This window comes from Leucoraja erinacea, unplaced genomic scaffold (genome assembly GCF_028641065.1).
Source record: "Leucoraja erinacea ecotype New England unplaced genomic scaffold, Leri_hhj_1 Leri_481S, whole genome shotgun sequence".
Lineage (NCBI taxonomy): Eukaryota > Metazoa > Chordata > Chondrichthyes > Rajiformes > Rajidae > Leucoraja > Leucoraja erinaceus.
In genome coordinates, this window is record NW_026576382.1 from 84518 (window position 1) to 99066 (window position 14549).

The 14549-nt window shown below is 52.0% G+C and overlaps 1 protein-coding gene across 2 annotated transcripts; it reads left to right on the forward strand.

Annotated features, from left to right (window-relative positions):
* The first annotated feature begins 6241 nt into the window (after positions 1-6241).
* On the forward strand, positions 6242-13966 carry LOC129693924 (zinc finger protein ZFP2-like). Of its 2 annotated transcripts, XM_055630657.1 has the most exons (3): positions 6242-6397; positions 11184-11293; positions 11922-13966. In XM_055630657.1, the coding sequence occupies exon 3, from the start codon at positions 12065-12067 to the stop codon at positions 13016-13018; it is 954 nt and encodes a 317-aa protein (XP_055486632.1). In that variant the 5' UTR covers positions 6242-6397; positions 11184-11293; positions 11922-12064; the 3' UTR covers positions 13019-13966. The 2 variants fall into 2 exon arrangements, with proteins under 2 accessions (XP_055486632.1, XP_055486631.1); XM_055630656.1 differs by lacking the exon at positions 11184-11293.
* Positions 13967-14549: the final 583 nt, after the last annotated feature.

Sequence of the window (14549 nt, forward strand, 5' to 3'; positions counted from 1 at the left end):
TCGCTCTCGGGCGGTAGTTTGAAGTGCCGGTTCCATCTTCGGTGTCTGTCTCCAGCCCGAGGTTTGGTTGCCGACTTTGCTCTAGAGGCTGCCTGCCATTTTCGGGCGGCATTTCTGCGGTTCTCGGGCGGCGAGTTTCCTTGTCGGGAGTTGCAGGGATTACCGGCCGGTTTTTGAATTTCCCTCCAGTCCACTGCTGTTGGTCAGGCAGCTGTTAGCGGACTGGGCATCGGCTCAGTACCCCGACTGTGGACCGCAGCGTGTGCAGTCCAGGTGCCGCCTCTCCGCTCCTTCCCTGGAGTCGAACGGGGGCGGTTTCCCTCTGTGCTGCTTGGCTCTTTCCAGTTTCCACTGGAGCACAAAGAGGAGCAAAGTTGTAAATTCGAACCTGTGGGTAAGTACTTACCTAACGGTCCATTCTTTCAGGCTTGTAGCGGGAGCGCCCGTACTCCCGTTCCTCGCTGTTGCATCTGCGTGAACGATCATGGCGCGCATGCGTGCTGGACAGCTTCTTCACGTAGTCACTCACGTGACTCCGAAGTCAAATCGCAACTCCGTCGAGGTAAGTGACTAAAAAAAAGTTTCGCCCAATTCCCCCACTCCCCTCCATGTAAAACCATATAACCATATAACCATATAACAATTACAGCACGGAAACAGGCCATCTCGACTCTTCTAGTCCGTGCCGAACACGTATTCTCCCCTAGTCCCATATACCTGCGCTCAGACCATAACCCTCCATTCCTTTCCCGTCCATATAACTATCCAACAAACCTGGAAACAATAAAACATACTTTGAAAACATATTTAAAATATGGGAAGCGGTGACCGGATTAATCCTGACGCCTTTCGCCAGTGAGAAGAAGACAGAGGATTGACGAAGAGATGGCCCACGAGGGAGGGGGGATGTCCGTTTAATTTGGATAATTCAATGTTCATGTCATTGGGCTGTAAGCTATGAGGTGCTGTCCCTCAAGTTCACGTGTCACATCACTCTGGTAATGGAGGAGGCCCAGGACAGAACGATCAGTGTGGGAATGGGAAGGGAAGTTAAAATGGTTGGCAACCGGGAGATCCAGCAGGCCTTGGCAGACCGAGCGCAAGTGTAGGGTGAAATGCACGCCTAGTCTAGATACAAGGAACAGCAGATGCTGGTTTACAAAAAGAGACACAATCTCCTGAAGTAACTTGCACCTCTGGAGAGCATGGACAGGCAACATTCTAGGTCAGGACCCTTCTTCAGACTGCTTGGTGTGGGGGGTGGAGAAAGTTGTAAAGGAGAGGTGGGAGTGCTCGCCTTAGATTGCCTTCCCTCTACAGATGCGGCCTGACCCATGAGTTCCTCCACCTCTTTAGAGGGAATGGACAGACGACGTTTTGTGTCAGGACCCTTTTTCAGACTGAGTGTAGAGAGCAAAGATTATAGATGTAACAATAGGATTGTTTATTTAAGTACTGTTGTTCGGGGGATTGTTTTACTGTTGTACGGCGGACTGTTTTAGAGGTGACACCGGGCTCGTGGCCCAGTTGCAGATAAAGTTACAGAGGCAGAGAGATGAACTGCACAAAGACAATAAAGTTCAAGTAAGCAAAACTGCTTTAATCGTCCATTATGTATCGTCCAGATAGAGACAGAACATAATGAAACAACACCCTCGCCCAGGCGACCCAGCCGCCGATGATTAGGCCCCGACTTGCGTCCTGTGAGAGGGATTTACAAAGTCGGGTCAGGTTTACTGAAATGGCCGACGAAAAGGCTGTTGTTCCGCTCCGTTGCATACTACAAGTCAGCCCATTGGTTTCAGCAGGAGTGCACTATCTTGCTTGCTATAAGATCTTTGCCGGAGACCTCAGCCGCTGAGTTCCTCCAGCATTTTTGTCTACCTTCCATTTTTACAGCATCTTCAGTTCTTTCTTAAACATTCTTCAGACTGAGAGTCACAGGAGAGGGAGACAGAGATAAAGAAGTGTAAGGTGTTACTCCAGCACTCTGTATTATCTGAATGGTGTCAGGTTAGGAAAATGGGAAGTACAATTAGTCCTGGGTGTCCTTGTACATCAGTCACTGAAAGTAAGCATGCAGGTACAGCAGGCAGTGAAGAAAGTGAATGGCATGTTACACAAAAAGCTGGAGAAACTCAGCGGGTACAGCAGCATCTATGGAGCGAAGGAAATAGGCAACGTTTCGGGCCGAAACCCTTCTTCAGACTGATCGGGGGCGGGGGTGGGTGGGGACAAGAAAGGGAAAAGGAGGAGTAGCCCGAAGGCTGGGGGATGGGAGGAGACAGCAGGGGGGCTGAGGAAGGGGAGGAGACAGCAAGGACTAACAAAATTGGGAGAATTCGATGTTCATGCCCCCGGGGTGCAGACTCCCCAAACGGAATATGAGGTGCTGTTCCTCCAATTTCCAGTGCTGCTCGCTGTGGCCATGGAGGAGACCCAGGACAGAGAGGTCGGAGACGCAGTGGGAGGGGGAGTTGAAGTGCTGGGCCACCGGGAGGTCAGCTTGGTTATTGCGGACCGAGCAGAGGTGTTCGGCGAAACGATCGCCCAACCTCCGCTTGGTCTCACCGATATAGATCTGCTGACATCTAGAGCAGCGGACGCAGTAGATGAGGTTGGAAGAGATGCAGGTAAACCTCTGTCGCACCAGGGGATGGGAGGAGGTGCGACAGAGGTTTACCTGCATCTCTTCCAACCTCATCTACTGCGTCCGCTGCTCTAGATGTCAGCAGATCTATATCGGTGAGACCAAGCGGAGGTTGGGCGATCGTTTCGCCGAACACCTCCGCTCGGTCCGCCCAGCACTTCAACTCCCCCTCCCACTGCATCTCCGACCTCTCTGTCCTGGGTCTCCTCCATGGCCACAGCGAGCAGCACCGGAAATTGGAGGTACAGCACCTCATATTCCGTTTGGGGAGTCTGCACCCCGGGGGCATGAACATCGAATTCTCCCAATTTTGTTAGTCCTTGCTGTCTCCTCCCCTTCCTCAGCCCCCCTGCTGTCTCCTCCCATCCCCCAGCCTTCGGGCTACTCCTCCTTTTCCCTTTCTTGTCCCCACCCACCCCCGCCCCCGATCAGTCTGAAGAAGGGTTTCGGCCCGAAACGTTGCCTATTTCCTTCGCTCCATAGATGCTGCTGCACCCGCTGAGTTTCTCCAGCTTTTTGTGTAACCTTCGATTCTCCAGCATCTGCAGTTCCCTCTGAAACAAAGTGAATGGCATGTTGGCCTTCATAGCGAGATGAGTTGAGTTTAGGAGCAAGGACGTCCTACTGCAGCTGTAGAGGGTCCTGGTGAGACCACACCAGGGCCCTATGTATTGTGTGCAGTGGTGGCATCCTAATTTGAGAAAGGACATTCTTGCTATTGAGGGAATGCAGCGTAAATTCACCAGGTTAATTCCCGGGTTGGCGGGACTGTCATATGATGAAATAATGGGTCGACTGGGCTTGTATTCACTGGAATTTAGAAGGATTAACGGGAATCTTAAAGAAGTAATATAAAATTATTAAGGGATTGGACAGGGTAGATGCAGGAAACATGTTCCCCATGTTGGAGGAAACCAGAACCAGGGGCCACAGTTTAAAAATAAGGGGGAGGCCATTTAGGACTGAGATGAGGAGAAACTTTTTCAACCAGAGAGTTGTGAATCGGTGGAATTCTGTGCCACAGAAGGCAATGGAGGCCAATTCACTGGATGTTTTCAAAGGAGAGTTAGTTCAAGTTCAAATTTATTGTCGCATGCATCAATTAAGGTACTGTAATATTTGAATTGCAATACAGCCATACTAAGTGAAAAACAAAAATACACACAGCACATAAAATAAAGTTTACCATAAACATCCACCACAGACGAATCCACATTCCTCACTGTGATGGAAGGCAATAAAGTTCAGTCATCTTCCTCTTTTAGGTTAGGTCTTTATTGAATAAGTTAGGTCTTTATTCGCTGGAGCGCAGAAGGTTAAGGGGGGACCTGATAGAGGTCTTTAAAATGATGAGAGGGATAGACAGAGTTGATGTGGACAAGCTTTTCCCTTTGAGAATAGGGAAGATTCAAACAAGAGGACATGACTTCAGAATTAAGGGACAGAAGTTTAGGGGTAATATGAGGGGGAACTTCTTTACTCAGAGAGTGGTAGCGGTGTGGAATGAGCTTCCAGTGGAAGTGGTGGAGGCAGGTTCATTGGTATCATTTAAAAATAAATTGGATAGGCATATGGATGAGAAGGGAATGGAGGGTTATGGTATGAGTGCAGGCAGGTGGGACTAAGGGGAAAAAATTTTGTTCGGCACGGACTTGTAGGGCCAAGATGGCCTGTTTCTGTGCTGTAATTGTTATATGGTTATTATATGGTTTTGTTCACCAGTGATTGAGCTGTTGAACCCTCCACACTTGCCTCTCGTCGGGATGACCAAAACTCCGGCATCGGGAAGGATTGGAACACTCCGCAGCATGGAGCTCCCAAGTCCAGAGGGCCCGCAGTTGGAGCTCCTTCACTGGCGATCCTCAGCAAAGGATTGCAGGCTCGCTCTCTCTCGCTCTCTCTCTCTCTCTCTCTCTCTGCTTCTTCTTCTTCTATGTAGTGTTTTTTGGCGGTTGGCAAACAACTTTTTTGGTGCATTACCGCCACCAACTGGCATGGAGTGTGGATCAAACAACACCATTACATATACTAATAACCTATATCCTTCCGAACAAATTGGTTACCCTAAGAAAAAGCAACAGGATTTGATAGCACTTATATGAACTCCCTTGCAAAATATCTACCAAATCAAATTGTACTTTCTTTTCTGAACTGCTCACTCATCCGTCCTCTCTCCTCCTCATACCTCTCACAATGTACAATGACATGCTCTATTGTCTCTTCTTGCCCACAGTATTCACATCTGCCTGTATTATGCTTGCCTATTATAAAAAGTGTACTGTTCAGACCAGTGTGCCCAAATCTAATTCTTGAAATTACTGAATCCTCTTTTCTGTTTTTTCCTGCACATCTCATTTCTCCCACTTTCCTCTGGACTCTGTAGAACCACCGTCCGTTCCGCTCTTCCTCCCATTGATTTTGCCATCTTTCCTTCAGTCTTTGCTTAATAATGTCTTTGATTTCAGTTTTACCTATGTTAATACTTAAATCAATCTTACTTCTTTTTGTTACCTCTTTTGCTACCTTATCTGCCATTTCGTTTCCTCTAATGCCAATGTGTGCTGGTGCCCATAAAAATATGACTGTAAGCCCCATCATTTGAATTTTCTCTCTCTCTCTCTCTCACCGTCTAGTGAGGGTCGGCTCCATCTTGGCCGTCGCGTAATTTCCGGGCTGAGGCCGCCCCGCAGCCTGCGGGGCAACGGGCCGGGGCAACGACGTCATTTCCGGGCTGATGCCCCTCTCTCCCCCGCGTTGCGCGGTCTCTCTCAAAGATCTTATAGCGATCTTATAGGCTACTCCTGCTAAATGCAATGGACTGACGTGTAGTACGCTATGGAGGGGATCATGGGCATTTTTCCACGCCCATTTTAGCAACCTGAGCCTACCTAACCCGACCCGACTCGCACTGTAATCAATGTTGCGGGGCAACAGTTTGTGTGGGTCAGATTCATAAATCTGTCAGTTCAAACTTCTTGTCAAGAATAAAATTTGATTCTGGTAATTGTCTTTTTTAATGTTTTTTAAATCATTTCTTTTTAAATGGCTCACAAGCAGTGTTTGAGTTGATTTTGTAGTAACTGGAACCGACCCGGCTCGCAGGGTGATTGACAGGGGGGGACATTTTGTGCGTGATTATAGGGTTAGATTCATAATTCTGTTAGTTCATAATTCTGTTGATTCTTGTTAAGGAATAAAATGTTTATAAATACACATACATGAAAATTATATAAATGTATATAACACACACAATTATATTTCTTCTAATCCAATAATGAACTTTATTTCAGACTAGACAAGGGGGACATTAAATAAGAAACATTGTCTTGGGGCACTCTCTCTCCCCGGGCCCCGCACTCTCTCTCTCCCAGCGGACCTCACGTTTGCGTGAGAGTAATCTATCTTGCTCTGCTATAAGATCTTTGGTCTAGTGTGGGTCGGCTCCATCTTGGCCGTGGCGTAATTTCCGGGCTGAGGCCGCCCCGCAGCCTGCGGGGCAACGGGCCGGGACAGCGACGTCATTTCCGGGCTGATGCCCCTCTCTCCCCTGCGTTGTGCGGTCATTCTGTCTGCGGGGCAACGGGCGGCCGGGGCCGTGACGTCATTTCCGGGCTGAGGCAACTGCGCCGCGCGGTCTCTCTCTCTCTCTCCGTCTCCGGGGCAACGGGCAGCGCGCGGGCGGGATGAGATGAGCCGCGAGTGAGTGAGTGAGTGAGTGAGGACCCGGGCCGGGCCGGGCCGGACACGGTGAGAGGCTCCGGTGGATCAGGGCGGGCGGGGCGGGCGCGCTGGCTGGGGATTCGGTGCCGGGGGGGCCAGGCCGCGGCCTCGCACCCGGGAGACAGTGACTGGGCCTGGGGTTGGCGGAGCTCGGGGAGCGCCGGGGGGCCGGGCCTGGGGTTGGCGGAGCTCGGGGAGCCGGGCCTGGGGTTGGGGTTGGCGGAGCGCGGGGAGCCGGGCCTGGGGCCTGGGGTTGGCGGAGCTCGGGGAGCCGGGCCTGGGGTTGGGGTTGGCGGAGCCCGGGGAGCCGGGCCTGGGGTTGGGGTTGGCGGAGCCCGGGGAGCCGGGCCTGGGGTTGGGGTTGGCGGAGCTCGGGGAGCCGGGCCTGGGGTTGGGGTTGGCGGAGCCCGGGGAGCCGGGCCTGGGGTTGGGGTTGGCGGAGCTCGGGGAGCCGGGCCTGGGGTTGGGGTTGGCGGAGGAGCCGGGGAGCCGGGCCTGGGGTTGGCGGAGCTCGGGGAGCCGGGCCTGGGGGTGGGGTTGGCGGAGCGCGGGGAGCCGGGCCTGGGGCCTGGGGTTGGCGGAGCTCGGGGGCCTGGGGTTTCTCTGTCTCTCTCTCTCTCTCTCTCTCTCTCTCTCTCTCTCTCTCTCTCTCTCTCTCTCTCTCTCTCTCTCTCTCTCTCTCTCTCTCTCTCCCCCCTGCCCTCTCTCCAACCTGCGACGTTGGTCAATCTGATTTTGCTGCCAAATGGTAAACAACGACTGCGGGATAATGTACACAGACATCTCTCTTTCTTTCTCTATATCTCGCTCTCTGTGTTTCTCTCTGTGTTTCTCTCTGTGTTTCTCTCTGTGTTTCTCTCTGTGGTTCTCTCCCCCTGTGGTTCTCTCTCCCCCTGTGGTTCTCTCCCCCTGTGGTTCTCTCTCCCTGTGGTTCTCTCTCCCCCTGTGGTTCTCTCTCCCCCTGTGGTTCTTCTCTCTCTCCCTGTGGTTCTCTCTCCCCCTGTGGTTCTCTCTCCCCTGTGGTTCTCTCTCCCTGTGGTTCTCTCCCCATGTGGTTCTCTCTCCCTGTGGTTCTCTCCCCCTGTGGTTCTCTCCCCCTGTGGTTCTCTCTCCCCCTGTGGTTCTCTCTATCCCTGTGTTTCTCTCTCTCCCCGTCTTTCTCTCCCTGTCTCTATCTCTGTCTCTATCTCTGTCTCTATCTCTCTGTCTCTGTCTCTCTCTCTCTCTATTAACGAGTGGCAAGCAGTGACTAGTGGGGTACCGTAAGGCTCGGTGCTGGGACTGCAGCTATTTACAATATACATCAATGAAGGGATTCAAAGTGACATTAGCAAATTTGCAGATGACACAAAGCTGGTGCCTGTGTGAACTGTGAGGAGGATGCTATGAGAATACAGGGTGACATGGACAGGTTGTGGGAGTGGGCAGATGCATGGCAGATGAAGTTTAATGCAGATAAATGTGAGGTTATCCACTTTGGTAGCAAAAAGAGGAAGGCAGATTACTATCTAAATTGCGTCAAGTTGGGAAATGGGGAAGTACAACGGAACCTGGGGGTCCTTGTACATCAGTCTTTGAAAGTAAGCTTGCAGGTACAGCAGGCAGTGAAGAAAGCGAATGGCATATTGGCCTTTACTAGAATGTTGCCTTTACTAGAATGTTGCCTGGGTTTCAACAACTAAGTTACAGAGATAGGTTGAATAAGTTAGGTCTTTATTCTCTGGAGCGCAGAAGGTTAAGGGGGGACTTGATAGAGGTCTTTAAAATGATGAGAGGGATAGACAGAGTTGATGTGGACAAGCTTTTCCCTTTGAGAATAGGGAAGATTCAAACAAGAGGACATGACTTCAGAATTAAGGGACAGAAGTTTAGGGGTAATATGAGGGGGAACTTCTTTACTCAGAGAGTGGTAGCGGTGTGGAATGAGCTTCCAGTGGAAGTGGTGGAGGCAGGTTCATTGGTATCATTTAAAAATAAATTGGATAGGCATGTGGATGAGAAGGGAATGGAGGGTTATGGTATGAGTGCAGGCAGGTGGGACTAAGGGGAAAAAAAGTTGTTCGGCACGGACTTGTAGGGCCGAGATGGCCTGTTTCCGTGCTGTAATGGTTATATGGTTATGGTTTATAACAAAAGGAGTCGAGTATAGAAGCAAAGAGGTCCTTCTGCAGTTGTACAGAGCCCTAGTGAGACCACACCTGGAGTATTGTGTGCAGTTTTGGTCCCCTAATTTGTGGAAGGACATTCTTGCTATTGAGGGACTGCAGTGTAGGTTAATTCCAGGGATGGCGGGACTGTCATATGCTGAGAGAATGGAGCAGCTGGGCTTGTACACGCTGGAGTTTAGAAGGATGAGAGGGAATCTCATTGAAACATATAAGATTGTTAATCATCTCCCCCTATGTATGCCTTCCGCAAAGACCGCTCCCTCTGCAACTCCCTTGTCAATTCTTCCCTTCCCTCCGGTACCACCCCCTCCCCGGGCACTTTCCGTTGCAACCGCAAGAAATGCAACACCTGTCCCTTCACCTCCCCCCTCGACTCCATTCAAGGACCCAAGCAGTCATTCCAGGTGTGACAAAGGTTCACCTCTATCTCCTCCAACCTCATCTACTGCATCCGCTGCTCTAGATGTCAGCTGATTTACATCGGGGAGACTAAGCGGAGGTTGGGCGATCGTTTCGCCGAACACCTCCGCTCAGTCCGCAATAACCTACCTGAACTCCCGGTGGCTCAACACCTCAACTCCCCCTCCCATTCCCAATCCGACCTCTCTGTCCTGGGTCTCCTCCATTGCCAGAGTGAGCAACACCAGAAATTGGAGGAACAGCACCTCATATTCCGCATGGGCAGCTTGCGTCCTGATGGCATGAACGTTGAATTCTCCCAATTTTGCTAGCCCGTGCTGTCTCCTCCCCTTCCTTAACCCTCGAGCTGTCTCCTCCCATTCCCCCGCCCTCGGGTTCCTCCTCCTCCCTTTTTCCTTCCTTCTCCCCCCCACTCCCCATCAGTCTGAAGAAGGGTTTCGGCCCGAAACGTCGCCTATTTCCTTCGCTCCATAGATGCTGCTGCACCCGCTGAGTTTCTCCAGCAATTTTGTGTACCTAAGATTGTTAAGGGTTTGGACACGCCAGAGGCAGGAAATTAGAATAGCTAAAAGAAGACATGAGGTTGCTTTGGCAAGTAAGGTGAAAGTAAATCCAAAGGGTTTCTACAGCTATATTAATAGGAAAAGGATAACAAGGGATAAAATTGGTCCATTGGAGAGACAGAGTGGACAGCTATCTGCAGAGCCAAAAGAGATGGGGGAGATATTGAACAATTTCTTTTCTTCGGTATTCACCAAGGAGAAGGATATTGAATTATGTGAGGTAAGGGAAACTAGTAGAGTAGCTATGGATACTATGAGTTTCAAAGTAAAAGAACTGACACTTTTGAAAAATATAAAAGTGGATAAGTCTCCAGGTCCCTCAGTTGAACAGAGGGATCTGGGAATAACCGTGTATAGTTCCTTGAAGGTGGAATCTCATATAGATAGGGTGGTAAAGAAAGCTTTTGGTATGCTAGAATTTATAAATCAGAGCATTGAGTATAGAAGCTGGGATGTAATGTTAAAATTGTACAAGGCATTGGTGAGACCAAATCTGGAGTATGGTGTACAATTTTGGTCGCCCATTTATAGGAAGGATGTCAACAAAATAGAGAGAGTACAGAGGAGATTTACTAGAATGTTGCCTGGGTTTAAACAACTAAGTTACAGAGAAAGGTTGAATAAGTTAGGTCTTTATTCTCTAGAGCGCAGAAGGTTAAGGGGGGACTTGATAGAGGTCTTTAAAATGATGAGAGGGATAGACAGAGTTGATGTGGATCAGCTTTTCCCTTTGAGAATAGGGAAGATTCAAACAAGAGGACATGACTTCAGAATTAAGGGACAGAAGTTTAGGGGTAACATGAGGGGGAACTTCTTTACTCGGAGAGTGGTAGCGGTGTGGAATGAGCTTCCAGTGGAAGTGGTGGAGGCAGGTTCGTTGGTATCATCAAAAAATAAATTGGATAGGCATATGGATGAGAAGGGAATGGAGGGTTATGGTAGGTGGGACTAAGGGAAAAAAGTTGTTCGGCACAGAGTTGTAGGGCCGAGATGGCCTGTTTCCGTGCTGTAATTGTTATATGGTTAAACATGTTCCCGATGTTGGGGAGTCCAGAACCAGGGCCACAGTTTAAGAATAAGTAGTAAGACATTTAGAACGGAGATGATGAAACACTTTTTCTGTGGTGAGTCTGTGAAATTCTTCTCCTCAGAGGGCCGGGGAGGCAAGTTCTCTAGATGCTTTCAAGAGTGAGCTAGATAGGGCTCTTAAAAATAGCGGAGTCAGGGAATATGGGGAGAAGGCAGGAATGGGGTACTGATTGGGGATGATCAGCCATGAGCACATTGAATGGCGGTGCTGGCTCGATGGGTCGAATGGCCTGCTCCTGCACCTATTGTCTACTATCTCTCTATCCTTCTCTTTATCCCTCTCTCTATCCCTCTCTCTATCTGCAGGATGTACAAGACGGAGTTAGATTTAGCTCTTAGGCTAACGGAATCAAGGAATATGGGGAGAACGTAGGAACGGCTACTGATTGTGGATGATCAGCCATGATCATATTGAAAGGCGGTGCTGGCTTGAAGGGCTGAATGGCCAACTCCTGCACCTTGAACTCCATTCCATGTGTCCTGTTTTCACTCCTTACACTTCCTTATCTCTGTACCTCCCAACAATGAAGAAGGGTCTTGACCTAAAATGTCACAGATTCCTTTTCTCTGCAGAAGCTGCCCGACCCGCTGAATGACTCCAGCACTGTGTGACCTTCTTCCCATGATGCATTCTGCCCCCCACGTGACTGCGCAATGGCAGGGGCGGGGCCGACACCTGTCAGGTGGGCAGTGACGCCAGGGCACCGATTGTGCAGGCCGTCCGCGTGTGTGGCTGACGTCATAGTGCAGGGCGTGCGGGCGGGCGACTAAACACGGTTCATGAATGTTCGCCTCCCCCCCACCCACTCATGCCACCCCCACGTAACTCAGCGCCAATCCCCGGCGCTACGGTGCCGCCTGTCCCCCTCGAATTAGCGGTAACGTCAGGGCGCCAGTGGTGCCCGCACTGTGCGCAGCAGACGTCACGGCGCTGGGCGGGGAGACGTTCGGGCGACTCGACTCAGTGCCTGGATGCTCAGCACCTCCCAGTTCAGTGCGCCCCCCCCTACTCCCACTTGCCTCCTCAACCCCTCCTCTACCCTCACACTCTGCCCCTTCTCCCCCTCACAACACACCATCCCTTCTCCCCCTCCCCTCACTTCCACCGTCCTCATCCCATTCCCCATTTCCGCCCTTGCCTGCACACAACCTCTTCCCTCCTTCCCCACTTCCTATCGTCCCATCACTCCCCCAGCCCACCTTGCTCACACCCCCACTCCACCCCCGCCCCCCTTCAAGCACTAGTAATGTTCACACGTTAGTAATGTCCTGTTTGCCAGCTTGTTGACCCTCTGTGTTCCCCTCCTGCAGGGTTTAGGAGCCGTTGCTGTGGACGGAGAGACGGAGGCGTGAGCGGCAATAGAGTGCGGCCAGGGTGCTGGTGAGTGCCCCCTCCCCTTTCTGCTCGGTGTGCGGGCTGAGCTTCGAGGGGCTGAGCTTTGGTGGAGGACCACATGGCGGGGCCCAACAAGGAGAAGCGTTATGAGTGTGATGTGTGTGGCAAGGCCTGGCGGTACCCGAGCGAGCTGGAGGCCCACCGGCGGGTTCACACGGGAGAACGCCCCTTTGACTGCAGAGAGTGTGGCAAGAACTTTAAGACGGCGAATGACCTGAAGGTCCACCAGCGAGTGCACACGGGCGAGAGGCCCTATGGCTGCTCCACCTGTGGCAGGAGCTTTACCCAGTTGTCGGGGCTGCGGGAGCACCAGTTGGGGCACAGCAGTGAGTGGCCTTTCTCCTGCTCCGACTGCGGCAAAGGCTTCAAGTCTTCGCCGGTACTGAAGGTGCATAGGCGCCTGCACACCGGGGAACGCCCTTACACCTGCACCCTGTGCGGCAAGGGCTTCACCCACTCCAAAAACCTGCTGGTCCACCAGCGCAGCCACACCGGTGAGCGCCCCTACACCTGCACCCAGTGCGGCAAGGGCTACACCCGCTCCAGCAGCCTGCTGGTGCACCAGCGCACTCACACCGGCGAGCGCCCCTACATCTGCACCCAGTGTGGCATGGGATTTACCCGCTCCACACATCTGCTGTCCCACCAGCGGGTGCACTCCGGTGAGCGGCCCTTTGGCTGCTCTGACTGCGGCAAGGACTTCAAGGATGCGCAACAGCTGAAGATCCACCGGCGAGTGCACACGGGCGAGAAGCCCCATGGCTGCTCCACCTGCGGCAAGAGCTTTGCCCGGTCATCGGGGCTATGCCAGCACCGGCGGGTGCACAGCGGTGAGCGGCCCTTCACCTGTTCTGACTGCGGCAAAGGCTTCAAGTCGTCCGCTCACCTGAAGGTGCACAGGAGCCTGCACACCGGGGAGCGGCCCTACACCTGCATCGACTGTGGCATGGGCTTTACCCAGTCCACCAGGCTGCTAGAGCACCAGCGCACCCACATCGACGAGTGCCCCTAAACCTGCGCCCAGTGCGGCAAGGGCTTCACCCGCTCCACCAAGTTGCTGTCTGTCCACCAGCGGGTGCATGCCGGTGACCGTCCCGTCCCCAGCCCGGTGTGTGGAGAGTGTTTTGCCATGGCCTCGCACGCCCTGTCTCAACACCACGTGCACACCAGTGGCCCGCCCTACGACTGCCCGTACTGTGGTGAGACGTTTTACAGCTCGCGGGGGTTGCGGCAGCACCGGCGGGCCCACGTCGGCGAGCAGCTGCTCCCACTGTGACAGATCATGGGGGCTGCGGGAGCACCAGTGGATACACACCAGGGAGAGACCCTTTGTGTGGCAAGGGTTTCACCCATATGTACAGCACCGGCGTACCCACAGAGGTAAGCGTCCCTTCCCCTGCCCGTCTTGTGGTAAAGGCTTCACCCGCCTTGACCACCTGCTGAAGCACCAACGAGTCCACACCGGCCAGCGCCCCTTCACCTGCCCGCTCTGTGGCAAGCCCTTTGTCCACTCCTCCAGCCTGCTGGCACACCGTCACGTGGATAGGCGCTGTTTCGGTAAACACAAAATGCTGGAAGAAATGGGTAACATTTCAAGTCGAGACCCTTCTTCAGTCGCGACCCGAAACGCCACCCAGACCTTCTCTCCAGAGATGCTGTCTGTCCCGCTGAGTTTCTCCATAATTTTGTTTCCTTTTTTGTAAACCAGCATCTGCAGTTCCTTGTTTTTAAACCATTCTTGTTAACCATCTCTGCACCTTCCCCTAAGCCTCCACATCAGTCCTGTAATGGAGTGACCAGAACTGTATGCAATACCACAAATGCTACCTGACCAATGTCCCTTAAAGCTGCACATTTACACTCCTCTATCCTTACCTCACATCCTTTTATCTCCTTATTTTCCCTCGCCTCTGACACTCATCTGGCGATCACCCCCTCATCTGTTAACATAGTGTCAGTCTGACCCCCGAAATGTGGACCTATCCATGTTCCCCACAGTTAAGGGGGGACCTGATAGAGGTCATGTGGACAAGCTTTTCCCTTTGAGAATAGGGAAGATTCAAACAAGAGGACATGACTTCAGAATTAAGGGACAGAAGTTTAGGGGTAATATGAGGGGGAACTTCTTTACGCAGAGAGTGGTGGCGGTGTGGAATGAGCTCCCAGTGGAAGTGGTGGAGGCAGGTTCGTTGGTATCATTTAAAAATAAATTGGATAGGCATATGGATGAGAAGAGAATGGAGGGGTATGGTATGAGTGCAGGCAGGGGGGGACCCTAAGGGGAACAAAATTTGTTCGCCATGGACTTGTAGGGCCGGGATGGCTTGTTTCCGTGTTGTAATTGTTATATGGTTATATGGTTATCTGGCGATCACCCCCTCATCTGTTAACATAGTGTCAGTCTGACCCGAAATGTTACCTATCCATGTTCCCCACAGATGCTGCTTGACCTGCTGAGTTACTCCAGCACTCTGTGAAACGTCACCTATCCATGTTCTCCACAGATGCTGCCAGACCCGCCAAGTTACTGCAGCACCCTGTTT